The following is a 15835-nucleotide window of genomic DNA, read 5'->3' as shown; positions in this document are numbered from 1 at the left end:
TAATCCTGCCTGCAAACAATGGTTTGGATCGGATTCTACCCGGACTGCATGTCGCTCCTGTTGGATGTGCTTTGTCCTTTGTCCAATCATTAAAGTCTGTGGCGTCACAATGGTGCTGCCTTTGTCGTCGCCACTCTCTCGGTTGAAAATGTCAAAACGGTCCGCTTTAAGATTTGAAGTCGGTTGTTTTCACGGGTTGTTGTCAAATCCCAGAGGCATTCATTCTGAACAGATCGCCGCAGACCTGGGGATGGATGGCATTCGTCACTCCGACAGCTTGATAATGAAACAGATTTTTACAAATTTATCATATTTTACTGCTTAAGCAGTCTTGACGTGCCTCACATAAAGTATTTCTATTCTAGTCTCTCATCAGCTTCACCCATTCATGCACACACACACACACACACACACACACACACACACACACACACACACACACACACACACACACACACACACACACACACACACACACACACACACACTCACAGACTGAAGGTGGCGGCTGCCATTCAGGGTGTTCCTGATACATTTGGGCTCTAATGCCAACTTTAGGACTGGAAAATATCCTGTTTTAAGCAGTCCTAGATTCAACGAACGGGAAAGAGTAACCTCCAGAAAAGGCTTTTATAGGTAGCACCTTGCAATACCTACTGTCTTTACAAACTGAATCTTGATTCTGGAGACAAAGACCACAACCACGATGTGTTCCTAAGTCCTATTTACTCCAGTGCACCGGTTCTGTAAACATTACAGTACTCCTTTCTCAGTACCTCTTTCTCTAAATTGAGCATTCAATGGCGTTACCATCATTTAATTTTTTTTACATCAGGATATACAGGTATGATTCTCCATCAGTCCAATCCAATAACTTTACCGAACAGACTTCTCTACCACCTTTCAAATTCTTCAGTCTTATGGTCAAAGGGACAATTTTAATGACGCAATACAAATGGGAATAAATGCAAGATTCTTTTGAATATATCTTGTTAGTTTTACAGATGGCATTTTGATCTTTTTTGTTGATTTCAGTAGAGACAAGAACAGTTTGTGACAGCCCTCAGCAGAACATAAATTAAAGGTTTTGCGGTCCTGCGAAAAAGTAATTGACAGAGATTCTGCTTGACTCACTCAGCCGTTTGTCTTTGTGCACACCTCCAAGTTAACGAATGTTTGAAGCTCTGCTACAGTACTACATTCCCCCCCTGGCACAACTCCCAGTTTTTCCTCCTACGAACTCTCTCTTATTTTTCCCTTCCGCCTTAACCGAAGCATCGTTTACTCAGTAGATTACCTGGTTGGCGCCGTCATTAAAGGGCAACGTATGTCTGTGTTCATGTATGTTATCGTAGCATGAAATCAGAAGCAGGCTGGTGCACGCATGGTTTCCTCCACAGTGTGATGTAACACCCTTATGCTTGGTGCTGGTGATGCTCCATATTCATGACATAAGGCTCTGTTCTTCAGCACACATCTGCCCATCCTTAGATTTTTTTATTCTTTTTTTTTTTTTACTGGGTTGAGGCGGAACAGAAGCCCGGTTTCCGCTCTGTGTTTGTCATTTCGGCAGACCCCGTCGCCGAAAGCTAATGAAACACCTCCGTGGGAGTCCAGCCGTCTTTTAATCTCACACGGACAGATAGTTACATGCAGTTCTCGGGGGTCGTTGCAGTTCATCCGGCTTTCAGCAGAGTCATGGTGACTGCGAATCTTTGACCATTGGCCAGAGTGTCTGGGTCGGGAGTGAACCAGCACATGCAGCAAATCACTCCCTTCCCATCACGGCAAAAGAAAAGTTTATTTGTTTTATTCAGCGGGTTGATTACTTACAATGTAATGATGTCTTTATCTGTGTTAACTTTGTGGGCTGCCACGTGTCTTTATTTTGCTTTTGAATGCAGCAGCTCGGTGGTCGACTCTCAGTCGGAAGGTTGCAGGTTCGATTCCTCATCTCGTGCCGTCCACGTGTCAAAGCGACTTGCGCGGCAGTCGCCTCCATCGGTGTGAGAGTGGGTGAATGTTAACAGTGTAACACGCTTTAGGGGATGTCCAAGCGGTAGAATAGTTATATGCTATATTAGTGGGACCCACTTCCATCTAAATCAACAAAAAAACGATATGATGAACAAAACATAGAACCCAAAGAAATCTAGTATTGCTCGAGAGGGAGCGGACGTTAAAACTGCTGCTAAAAGCGTCTGCTAACGATAAATTGTATTTCAACTGGTTATTGCAGTCACATCTTCAAAAATAAATATCCCTGTTTAGAGTTTACATTCAGTTGTTCACTTCCAAATGCCGTCCATAATTTTAAGAGTATATATTTGACTTTCCTCTTCTGGATATAAACCAATTTAAAACATATGTGCTGAAAATATGGCACACAGCTCAAACAGGCACTGCCAGATCGTATTTCAAATCAAACTGTCAAAGTATCAAATTGTAAAAATAAATTCACTCCTCCAGGGCATCACAAATGTCAAAAACCACAACAGAAAACGATGTTTTTAGGAGCCTGGAGTTTAGGAGAGCTGTGTCACACTTAGTTGAGCTTTCTTTATAGCCACGCTGCGCATTGTGCTCTTGTGTTTATAGATCTGAAAAACATCAGCGTCAAATAAAGGTTTTATGACAAGAGCACCCCGTTATAGGTCTTTTCTCAAGTTATGGCACTGGCAGCAAAACAGACGGAAGAAAACAACATTAATTTCCACAAATCACATCTACACAACAATTACAGATTGGCAAGTCTTTGACTGGGTAAAGATTCTAAAAATATCGATGTCCTTTGTGAGTTCAACAGCCCAAGAAATATCGTACACGTTTGTGATGACTCAAGACATCTAACCCACGTCCTTGTCGCTCTCACGTGTCACTTTCGATCTCGCTTGCGTGTAATAAACTTGACGCGACTTTTACGATGGGAGCTCACAAGAATTACATTTGAGCTTAAATGCAATCCGAGCTGATGAAGTATGTCGTAAGTGTCGGGGCCTGATTGAGGACCCGGGACCGTAAATTCTGCTCGGACGTCGCGGCGTCCGCGCACGTCGCCGCAGACGCTGTTGATTTAGTGGAGAGGGTCTTGTAGAGACTGTCAGCGGCTGGAAACTGACGCGCGGCGTGACAAAGGCCAGAACGTGTCGCCGGAGCGGGCTCGCCTATTCTAACCTTGGTCAGAGGGAACTCGTCTGGTGCTGTTATTTTTGTTGGTGTTGTTTTACCCAACTGTGAATGTTGTACTTTTTGTTTCGATGAAAGGATTGAATAAGAGTATTTTAGTTGCAGTTTGTTTCAATGAAGGGAGAGAACGGACTGTGTTTGATGTTGAAAGAAAGTCAAATGAGAGAGCGAAAGGTTCTGGCAGCGTTACCAAATGCTCTAGCTTCATCTCTGTGGAGACGGTGTGAACTCTTCTACTGTGCATGTGCACCGCGGCCGTAGTCAATTACTCTTCTGCACATGCACACAACTAGATAGATAACTAATGAATGTAGGGTCTCGGGTTATCCCCCCCCCCCCCCCGACAGCTGAGTGCAGGTGTTTTAGAATGTTTTTCTGTTCCTCCACCTCAGAACTTGACGATACACGAGGAAGAGCTGAACGTTAACACCCTCCATTTCCTCATATCTTAATTGATCCGATCATTTGTTGTATGTTGTAGAAAAATAAGTCAAATTTCTTGATGGAGACACTGGGCACGATTGGGACTCAAACACAGAGACAAGTCTCGGAATATACATCCCCCCGCAACGACGAGACCCAAGATGACCTGCCACGAAGAAGCAGGAGATCCACAAATGGCGATTTCTCATTTATTTTGTACAATAATTCTTTTATGGACGCATGAACGCCACTATCCAATTTCTGGGACTCACGAGTGGCAACCTATTTGCCCAGGTACCCCTCGAAGGTTGAGTCTCAGTGTGCTTCCAACCAGACTTTGATCTGTTTCGGTTGACACTGACACGAACACAAGAGGTGGCAGATATCAGAGGCGCCATCTATTCGCAGCGTATCTTTGTTGGCGTATGCAAAGGCAGACTTTCTTACACTGCTTTGACTCCTTTGTGCATTTTATATGTGGTTCTGAGTTGTCTGTGTGCCAAAAAATATTGCCGCAGTGATCGCATGAGTACTTTAGGCCAGAAGCGGTGATTTTGGAGAGGTTTGAATTGTTCTGTCAAATTATATAAATCATGCAAATTTGTAGTGGTGCTGCAGAACCTGCCAGTGTGAAGGGTTTCTGCTTTGTTTGGGGTTAGTAAACTTGACCAAAGGACACAGACTCAATGATCTTCGATTCATTTCGTTTCTCTGAACTTGGCTTTCCTTTCAAATCTCAGATCGCCAAGTAAGGCTAAATGGTTTTCAGTGTGTGTCGTCAGGCTGCTGGCAATGTATGCACTGCATTGACTGCCCTTGGATTTGATTATGCGCGCACGCTCACGTCCGTTTCTGTCCTGGGGTGGTGGTCCAGATGCTACGTTGTTATGATGACTGAGCAGGTCGTTTGTGTGTGTGTGTGTGTGTGTGTGTGTGTGTGTGTGTGTGTGTGTGTGTGTGTGTGTGTGTGTGTGTGTGTGTGTGTGTGTGTGTGTGTGTGTGTGTGTGTGTGTGTGCAAAACAACAGCAAGGGGTACGGAGGAAGTAAATCTCCTGTCACTTGGCTGAACGTGGCGCATTCACCGGCACCCTCATCACTCTTCCCCCCCATTATGGCAGGAGCTCTCGAAATGTGTGTGTGTGAATGTCTGTGTTCTCCGTCCATGCTGGCAAGAGGCCAATCCCGGCAAGCCTGTGTGCGCGGTAGCTTGAGTTGGACGTTAAAATGCTTCCCCGGAGCTGCGTGTATTTGTGCGTTACTGTCAGCGCAGGTACACAGTGTTCTCTTTAAGTGTCTGCGCCACTCGGACAGTTTGGCGGGGAAGAAGAGGGAGTGTGGGAGGGAGCTGTCAGTGAAGGGACATTTACTGGGTGGGAGTTGTGTGTGTGTGTGTGTGTGTGTGTGTCTGCTCTAGGGTTGCCCAGTTTGAGGAGATTAACCCTGTGGGAGAGTGTTCTCTCATGTGCAGCCAACTGTGCCGTCTGCGGCAGATTTCTCGCAAGACGTCGCGCTCGCACTCTGCGGAGCGCGGACGACCAGACCACACACTTTGCTTTCAGCTCACCAAACTCACCGGGCTGTGTGTATACATTCACACATTATCTTCCTCCCTTGTCTCTTTCTGTTGTTCTGCGCATCCATCACTGCACACACGCGGACACACGTTCGTTGCGCCGGTCCCGTCCGCTCCCCCACGGCTCCGAGCAGACAGTGTTGTTGTGACACAGACAGACTACGGTGTGACCTTTAAGCCGAGGGCTCATGGCTGGATATGGTCCTGGCCCAGTGTGCGACTGCATCAAGCTGACAAGCAATGAGGAATAGGAAAAAAAAAAAAAAAAAGGAAAAGAGTTAAGACAGGAGAGGGAAGAGGTTCGGCTCGGCAGGGGAAATCCTTCTCCAGTCTCCATGGTAACGGTCACACCGTTATGACCACATTCCATCACTCTCATCTTGCCGGTCTTCCCCTGTTTGTGTCTATTAATATGTAGAAATGTTTCAAGCCTGCCCTCCATGACACTCCTAATGAAGCCGTTGCTGCGTCTAATAAGTGCGCCGGTGTTGCTTTTGAGAACAAGATCAAACGGCAGAGATTATTATTCTCTGGGGGTGAATTGTATTTACATTGGGTAATAAAAAAGGAAATACCTTGCCCTTCTTGAGATGGTCCTGAAATTGTGTTAGGATGGGGCGGCCGTGTCGTCCATTGATGTCCCCTGGAGCCCAAACGACTGCTGTCACAAATGGGAATTTAAATGGCTGAGGGGAAACACTCGGTTGGGAGTTTGAAGCTCATTGAGACAGCGGGGAGAGGGTGCTACGAGTTCTGCATGGTGACTCCAACTAATGCCGGCTGGCGTACTGCAATGTGACAACAGAAGAGAAGTGTCGTTTCTAATGGACACCCTTTGTCTAATGAGTGAAGAGAAAGTCAGAGTGAGGTTAGAACTAATGGTACCCGTGACACCCTGGACACCGTCTGGATTTCACACCACGAAATTAGCCGTAGGTTGGTGTTCTGGGTGAGATTATAGGGATTATATAAGTCTCATGAACCACATCCTTATTACTGAATACTTCAGTACTTTAGTTAATTACTAAAAAGAAACAGACAATGTTACACGAAGTAACTAAACATGTGGACTGTGATCGGCTACTAAGATAATTCAAATTATGTCACATATCAGTTTGTTCAGCAGCAAATTTTCACTTTTGTGAGATACTATAGCATAAACTCGTCAGAGTGATTTGCACAATTTGAAAACACTCCTCGGATATTCCATCTTTATAAAGACAGACACGCTAGCTAGTGTGTGGCGTTTGAGGCATCTGTAGGACCGAATCCTCATCTTCCATATGTGCAACTGTTTGTATACATGCAAACCAATCAAAGCCCAAGTAATCTCTATCTGTGTAACGTTCGTCGATCGGCGTATTCATCTTCTCGCCTTAGCCTCACCTCACATGTGATGCATCACTGAGCTTCTCTCCTTGTAAGATCTTCCCTCCTCCTTCTCCTCACAAGCGTTTGTTTTCTTACTTTTATCATTTTTCGTTGTGTCTGTTGTCATTTCTTGTTCGGTTGCGAATTCAAGGTGGTTCCCTGCCAGTAGGAAAAGACATATTTGACAGGATGACTAACAGGGCAACACACACACACACACACACACACACACACACACACACACACACACACACACACACACACACACACACACACACACACACACACACACACACACACACACACACACACACACACACACACACACGACAGAAACAAAGACAACCTTGAGCCATGTTCACACCTTTGTCAGCTGTTAGCATATTTAAATGATGTGTCCGGGTGTGAGGGAGGGAGGAAAACACTGGTGTCCGTCCAGGAACCGCCTCTGCTGCAGGCAGGACTCACTCCAGCACACACTCATCCACACACTCCATTCTTTTTACTCTATTATGGGCATGAGAGCCTGGCAGCCGCTGCTGGCCTATGACTCAGTGTGTTTATTTTGGGTGAGTGTTACAAGTATGTGAATTATGTGGCTGGAGAAAGGAATAGGACAATAGGAAAGGAGGATGTCTGCTCAATATTGAGATGATCCACTGACGAGATGTAATTACTGCGCATGTACAGGGTTCAACCAGCTTAAACAGATAACATCAAGCATGGCCAATAATCAATAATGGGTCTTTTAAAATGTCAGAATGTCTCACAACAGCAGGAGATGTAGTTCAAGGAAAATGTGCTGTCTTGGGATCTTCGCAGTTATTTCTTACCTTCACCAACAAAAGTTGGGTCAAGGATATGTTTTTGTCTGTCTGTCACCAATTTTTCCCAAAAACTATCACCCCCGAAATGCATGAAATCTTCAGGGATGATTTGTCATCATCCATAATTCAATTTTGGGCTATTAATGGCTAACCCTTTCTGAATAAATCCCAAAAAACATGCCCTATACAGAGCGGATGGGAGAGGCACGTCATGAAGGAGATCCAAGGAGATCAGCGTCTGTTGCCATGGAAACGCTTCCTGCTCAGTGTTTCGTGTGAGGCTACACACTGGACCAGTCGCCAGTCCCATCGAAGGACAAATGCAAAGACTATCACGTCGTTTTTGATTGATTAATGCATGTTTCTGGGCAGAGGGATAAAGTTGGACGACCAAGAGAAAAGTGACCAATGTACTGGGAGAACTAAAGTGTGTTTAACACCCCTGGCTTTAACCACGTCAAGTTAAATGTGTCCTTGATGGGGTCGGTTATGTGTTTGTTGTCTGCAGGTGTTGATGCTCACTGACGGCAGCTCGGACAGTTTCCTGTGCCAGCGCCTGCCCGTCCTCTCCTCCATGACTCAGCAGGGTGGCGTCGCCACGGCCTACGTGTGCCAGGACTTCACCTGCTCGCTGCCCGTCACCGACCCCCAGGAGCTGCGTCGACTCCTCCTGGACGGTACCGCGGACACGCAGTCGGACTGACTCCAGCTCAACTCGCTCTCGATAAGAAAGCCGTAGCCGTTCAGAGACGCACAAGTAGCCTAGCTTAATTTTGCCCGCAGCTAGCGCATCTTTGCCAAAAAAACATTTAAAAAAAATAAAAGCATACTTAAGCTTTAAAAGCTAATGAACTAAAGTGGTAGATGTATGGGGTTCTCCTCTGAGCCATTCCATTGGTGCAACCGAGCGAGGCTAAGCTCGGAGATAGCTAGTGCGGAAATGCCTTTTATGCTAAAAAGAAGAACATCAACTGAAAACATGGAGCTCTTGCTTACAGAAAACCTGACTACGAGCTCAGAAACACAACTAAGACTCTCGGTCTCCTCGGATCGACTTGATGAGCTGAAGTGGTTTTGAAGATGAGCCGACTCCTCTCCGAACCCCGTGTTCCTCCTCCCACCGCCACGTCACATGGATCTGTTAGCAAACGCCCGCATGCCAGCAGCCGCTTGTATTCCCAGCGTATAAACATACCTGGTCCGTCCTGCGGGTTTGTGTCTATCCACGTGCGCAAGTCTGTCAAACTTTACGGGCTCTGATTCCGTTTGTCGCGTCGTCTCCGTGAACCGGCAGCTCTTTGACGGGCAACTCTTCTCCGTTATCTCGGGTTCGTCTCCCCAGATGTGGGTGCCCACGTCGTGTGCATTTTATCTTGAAGTTTAGACGTCGAGAAAACACAGCATGTATACGCACAATAAATATTTCTCTTATAAACAGTGCCTGTCATTCTTAGAACAAATGTTTATCTCTTGTTTGAAGTTGTTGTTCTCTGCTGTCTTGGGTGAGGGGTGGGGGTGGGGGGGGCTTTGTGGACTTTTTGCAGATTTTTTGGTTTTTGTTTTCAATGTCTGGAACTTTTTGTTGTTTCAAAATGTAGAATAGGTCTAATCTCATATTAGCCTTTCGGCAGCTCTTCCCTCATTTTGTATATACTGTATATTCTTTTTTTTTTTATTCTTTTTTTAAGGTTTTTACATTTTTGGAGGGGTTATTGTTCAGCTCTACTGCCACCATTGACCAATCCCTGCATCTGTCATTCATCTGTCATCTATACCCAGTTATTCCTTTTTTTTTTAATAATTGTTTTTATTTGCAATTTGAATAATGCTCCGATTTACATGACAGGGCAACAGAAAAAGAGTGTCCTCTATATGACAGCAAGGGATACAAAGCTAGTTTCCAACAATACAATTCCCATTTCAATTTAGATATATTATTTTAATGAATGTAAATTTGAATGAAATAATACTTTGAGCATTGAGAAAACTATGTCGGCAACATCAATAAACAAAAACAATTTGACGTTGTGTGGAAACAAATATTTGAGGGCCTGTAATCAGTCCAACACGACCAGCTATAAATTGATTCAAGATAATTGTTTATTTGGCAATGTACTCTCTGTAAAATCAACTTGGCAATATGTATTATTCATTCATGTATTATTTTCTCTTTTTTTCTCTCACTAGTTGAATCAAAGGGGCACCGTGGGGGTGCGTGTGCTTTTTTTTCTTCTAGATTGTCTTGTCGAGTTCAGTTTGTCCTGTTTATTTGGTATTTTGTATTTATTTGTATATACTGTATATTCACTGGCCTCTTTATTAGGTATGCCTTGCCCCGTTCCCTGTTGAACCTTATTTTGTCCTCAGAATTGCTTTAAATCTGTGTGGTATTGATTCAACAAGGTGCTGTATACAGAATCGAATGAAGTAAATTTCTCGTCCCGCCAAATCCCAAAGATGCTCTATTGGACTTTATAGGACATATACTGAAGGCTACTTTCAAACCAATCTGCGTTCGTAGTAATTTGCAAATACATTCTGGTTCTGCTAATACACATTCCTGAGTAATTTGACAGCAGCTTCATCGCCATGCTTGTTTTTTGCAGCGACTAATGGTTGACCTTATAGCTTGGTCCAAATTGAGCATCCAAAGCATTACTACTCTCGAAAGAATCATTAAAACATAGGATTTACCTCGTTATGTGACACTTTAAGCTTAAATATGATATTTAACAATGCAATGTTACATAACGGAGAAAACCCCAATAGGTTCCTTTTAGATAATCTCATTCTAGCTCCGTGGATCTCCATCAGGAAGACGGACGATGCTTCAGGAGTCCACATGCTGATCAAAAAATACACATCATCCACTGCTTTGTGGTCTTTTTTATTTTGGTTTCCCTGTGTTCAGGGGGAGGATTGAAATGTTGGTTGTCTGAAGCAATGACCCATGATGCCAACGGCCGTCCAGGGAGTTTCGTTGCCAGAATCGACGGCTGGATGGACGACGGAGAGAAAAAACGTGACGTTTCGATGGCAGTCTCTCCATCAACCTCCACCCCACCTGCACTTGTTTACCTCTGCTCCTCTGTCTACCTTTGTCAGCCAATTCTCCCTCTTTTCCTCTCGCTTTTCATATCTGGCGAGGCTCATGTCACCCACAGAACAAGGAAAGAAAGCAGGCGGCAGCTTCTCGTGGAAGAATCAGAAATTGCCAAGAGACGAAAACAGGGCGAGGAAGAACAGCGCGAGGACGAGTATGAGGTGCAGAGATAGACATGGATAAAAGAGAGCGAGAAAAATCACTCAGCTCTCATTTTTGTGTGTGTGTGTGTGTGTGTGTGTGTGTGTGTGTGTGTGTGTGTGTGTGTGTGTGTGTGTGTGTGTGTGTGTGTGTGTGTGTGTGTGTGTGTGTGTGTGTGTGTGTGTGTGTGTGTGTGTGTGTGTGTGTGTGTGTGTGTGTCCCAGCACCACTATTCTGAACTTGTCAGATTGGGAACAGTCATGCTTTTTGTCACTTTTTGGAGCTCCTTTTCATGCGTTTCTTCCAAATCCCTTCACGGTCTTATCTCCGTCTACCCTCCCTCAATGTCTAAGCCTATCATCTTCTACCAGGTCGGGACCTCTCGCCATCTTTGGTCGCGCACACACGTCGTTGTGTCTCTCCTTTCTCTAAACCGCTGTCATGCTTCCTGCCCTGTAAGCACGTTGGAACCACTGCCTCCTCATTTATTCAGTCTTCTATCCACACACACACACACACACATATTGGCTGTCTGCCTCCCTTCTCGAAATTCCATCACTCCTCTCATTATTGTTAGCCGCTAATTGTTTTGTCGCGCCGGGCAGGCAAAATTTTAATTAGCGCAGAGATTAGCGGTCGACCTATCGGCCCCGCTAATTACGATGCTGTAATCCGCATGCCAAAGATCTGAACTATTATTAATATCTCAAAACAAACATAGGAAAATAACCACAGGCATGAGCCGCCAGCCTAGTGAAGGGTACATCATGAACTGATACGCAGGCGAGACGACTCGGTCCAGTTGACCTGACTGCTTTGGGATAAAAATGGCGTCACGCTTCCGAGAAGGAAACTCACCTGGTCGGAGCTGCTTTACCGCATGTTTTCTGGACTACAGCTAATGTGCCCGGGTTGCAAATCAAGGAAGAGCCTTCGCCGCACGCCCAGGCGTCTGTCCTTGTACACATTACCATGATAATGTCAGCGTTGTAGCTCAGAGCCAGTTTGTCTTTCGCATAATGCTCAATTAACAGAAGCCGTGCTCTGAAAGCAATGGGAAGCCAGTGAATGACACGAAATAGAACTAATGTGTTCTGTCCCCAAATTTTTGTCTAAAAAGTCCTTGGAATTGGAGTTGGAATAGATAATATGCAGTGCAATAATAGTATGGATGCATTTCTCCGGTAAAGCCCACAATAAAAAGACTTTGTCCAATTTCTTTTTTTTTTTTACTATTAACATTAGTTTTTTTGTCCCCTTCAGGACTTCCACCGTTAACTATCTCTATTGAAAACAATATACTTAGTCAACTTCTGTCTCTGACTATCTTTTATTTATTATTATACATTTTGGTTATAAGTAGTCAAAACATCAGTTGCGATAGTTTAGAAGAAGTTGGCTGCATATATTTCTTATTAGGTATTCACCAAGTAATGGACAATTGATAGACATCTAAATCATATCCTGCCAAAATCACTTTTTGTCGTGGGAAGATACCTTGAATTTCCTGGATTTGACTGGAAATCTTGCTGGTCAAACAGCATCTGTGGTTACGTTGACTATAAGTATTCCAATTAATTGCCGATCTGATTAAAATAGTCACTTCCCTCTCATCAGTTTGACTGTGCAGGACTCAAATTGGAGGAGCCGAGTCGTGTAAATGCAACGTTTACTGCACCTCTCCTTGGTGACCTTAAGAGCTACTGCAGTACTTTATTTGTATTCCCTGGTCTTTTATGAACAGCATCAATTGGTCACAGTTGTCACTGGATGTCTATATACCACCTGTCTCAATGTCAATAGTCAAATTATGCTGGCGATCTCCGGGCATCCGGATGACAAACGAGCCTGACGGATACAATAACAGTCTGTGTGGGAAGTCCTGACCTTCAAACTACCGCCTGCATGCTAATGCATAGTACTTGTGTCTTAAGCTGTGCTTGAATCCGCATGTCTATGCAACAAAGTATTAGGAAGAGAGTAAATACATGCAATCACTGGCCGTTTTATTAGGTACTTGTTCCCAAAAATATCTACTCAAACTGAGCCTGACTATGGGCAAGAAATATGATATGAGTGACTTGAACATGGCAGGGTTGTTGGTTCCTGACAAGCTGGTCACAGTATTTCACAACCGCTGATCTACTGGGATTTCCATGAACAACCATCTCAGGTTCACAGTGAACAGTCTGAAAAAGAGGAAATACCCAGAGAGCAGCAGTTGTCTGAGTAAAAATGTCTAGTTGATGCCGAAAGGTCAGAGGAGAAAGGACAGGCTGGCTGGAGATGATGGAGCGATGACAGTAACTCAAATAACCATTCATTACAATCAAGGTATGCAGTCGTTCTGGCGGCGCGGAATGTCAAAGCTGATGGTCCACGTGCAGCAGAGGACCACACTGTGTCACTGCTGCCAGCTAAAAAAACAGGAAACTGAGGCCGCAGGTCACACGAGCTGACCCAAACTGGACAAGAGAAGATGGGGGAAAAAAACCCTCCATTTCTGCTTTTAAATTGGTTGATTCAGAATTCAGTGAAATCGTGGATCCATCAGGCTGCTTCTGGTATTGTAAAGGTGTGAGGGATTATTTTCTTGGCACATTTTGGTCCCTCTGGTATTGTATCTGACCATATCCACCTCTTTGTGACCGCAGTGTACCATCTTCTGATGGATACTTGCAGCAGGACTAAAAAGGTCCCCGCAGTCATAAGATTTCCCGGCACAACAAAAAAAGTAACATAGTTCTCGTGCAAAAGATGGTCTAACCCAATACTATTAAGAGGTACCTTGCAAAGACATTTTTTTGATTTTTGGGAAGTATCTGTTAAACATAGAGACATACTATCTCAAAAGTGTGAGTAAAATTATTTTAAGTTGAATAACAAATAACAGGGAATCCGTCCCTTCAATAGATATTTACAATTTCGTGAATGTTAATTTTTTTTCATTAGGCAGATTTATTTCTTTATTTTTTTTTTAGCACACGATGTAATTTGCGAGAAATAAAAGTTGAAAAGGAACGGGCGACATTTTGATGTAAGATGTGAAATAAAATGGAGTCTAAGCTGTGATGTCGGATCTGCACGAGGTGCGTCCTCAATTATTCAGCGTGCAACCCGATTCGTCTTGGTCTGAAGAGGATCGTATTATGGAGTCACGTCACTCCGTGTGTGTTCGCCTCACTCTGTTTGGGATGAAAGCGAGCGTCTGCGAGGCGATCTGAGGTTGCATGTGTGTGCTGTTGTCCTCGCTGTCTGATATGGCCCGCCGTGTCCCAGTCGGTGCGATAATGAGGCCACGAGGGGGGGGGGGGTCGGGAACACCGACCGGTTGGTGACGAGGAACATTCAGAAGCTGAAGGGTGTCGGCGGCGGCTGCGAAGACGTTGATGCTTCTTTATTGAGCGCTCTCCGTCGCCCAAATCAAAAGCAAAATGCATGTTCAGATCCTCCGTTCTGATGCCGTCTGTCAAAACGTGCCACGGCTTGAACTGTTCGAGGAGCTTTTTGTGGCGGGAAGCTTTCAGATATCAAGTTGTTGTTTTTTTTTTTTTTCTTTTTCTTTGGGCGAACAACTATTCGTCTCTTGTGAAAACTTGATTTGCAAGAGTGTGTGGTCTGTGTGAGTGCATTTTAGAGAGAAGAGTCAAAATCTGAAGCGAGTAATGAACCGGGAGAGGGATTGTTTTATTTTATTTTATTTTTTTGTATATGTGAGTCTGAGCAGGTTTCCCACCCTTGGCGCCAGTCTGATAAACCCAAGAAGCTTGAAGAAAATCAATACTCCTGCCCATCAGCTCAACTTGGTAAAACACACACACACACACACACACACACACACACACACACACACACACACACACACACACACACACACACACACACACACACACACACACACACACACACACACACACACACACATAGACAACCTGGTCACTTTTTGGTCACTCTGATTGAATCCTCTCAGATTCTAGGATCAGATTGTCCCGTTTACATGAACACTGAATAAAGTCATCAGAATGTCGTGCCGGTTGTGCAAACCTGATTCATTTCGGTGGATATATCCCATAGTGCCTTGCACTCTGACGCTTGCCGTTTGTGACACGTGCACAGAATCCGACAACCGGTTTTACCCAGAAGCCTGCCTGTGTCAAAAATGGAATTAACTAACGTGGTTATGCTTGTGGTGCTTCTTTCTTTTTTTTTTAAACTGCAACATCAGAGAACCCTTCTGTTGGTGCAGACTATAATCAGGAAGTAACTGTGTAACCCGATGTGCCATTTACTGGGTGTTGACCACAATCGAATCACAATTTGAATAGAATGGTGCAAATATACTCAGACTCAATTTTTTTTTATGGTGCAAAGTTAATTGGGTCAGCATTTAACCTGATTTGCTCCATGTAACCACAGCTAATTTAGTGATACATTCCAAATACACAATTGGATCGTTGTTTTATTTACCAGCAGTTAGTTTAGATCGAGGAGCTGCACCTGGAACGCGCCGTACCGTTCCAAAGTGGTTTAATGCAACTCCTTTAAAATAATGTTCATAGAAATACCACTCAACGTCTTTTAATACTCTTGGATGGAATTGACTTATTAGACTTTTTTAAAGATATAAGCAAACACAATCTTGTCACAGCAGTGTTGCTCCACAGGGGAAAGTTCTCTTCAGATGCCAAAACATGGAGACGGGTTAGAAAGACATCGTATCACAAACAGCTCAAGAACACAATTGATTATCCAATCACCCAAAATTTGCAGATCAACCTTGAGCATCATTACTTCCAATCAAACCGTAAACAAGATGGATGGATGGATGGACTTAGGTGAACTTTCCACTAAATATTGAAACCGGTCTGTGAGACCTTAAACGCACCGGGTTCCTTCGTACCCACTCCATTTTTTTTCGCTGTCACTGCTCATTGAGGCCCGAACAAAGATCGGTTTATCAGAGGGCCCAGGGGGGGCGATACGGGAGTGATCGATTAGGGCTTTCCGATGTGGGGGTGGGTGATGAAGGTGAAGAGAGCTGTCTGTTCACATCCATCCTCACTTCCTCCGGGGGAATAGAAGAGTAAAAAAAGATTTTTATAAAAACGGCTTGAAAGCCACACATTGAACAGTACATCGGGGCACTATATATATATATGTGTGTATGTGTGTATACATATATATATATATATATATATATATATATATAT

General features: G+C 44.2%; 1 protein-coding gene across 1 annotated transcript in view; it reads left to right on the top strand.

The window, feature by feature from the left end:
* The window catches only part of spata20 (spermatogenesis associated 20), a 42392-nt gene extending 33579 nt beyond the window's left edge, over positions 1 to 8813 (top strand). The window contains exon 16 of the mRNA XM_080477131.1: positions 7890 to 8813. Within this exon, the coding sequence (XP_080333257.1) occupies positions 7890 to 8084 (195 nt within the window). The 3' untranslated portion in view covers positions 8085 to 8813. The remainder of the gene's footprint in view (positions 1 to 7889) is intronic.
* The last annotated feature ends 7022 nt before the right edge of the window (positions 8814 to 15835 follow it).

Source organism: Lipophrys pholis (genome assembly GCF_963383615.2).
Source record: "Lipophrys pholis genome assembly, chromosome: 1".
Classification (NCBI taxonomy): Eukaryota; Metazoa; Chordata; class Actinopteri; order Blenniiformes; family Blenniidae; genus Lipophrys; species Lipophrys pholis.
The sequence above is the reverse complement of the archived record's forward strand: the minus strand, read 5'-3'. Positions and strand labels throughout refer to the sequence as shown.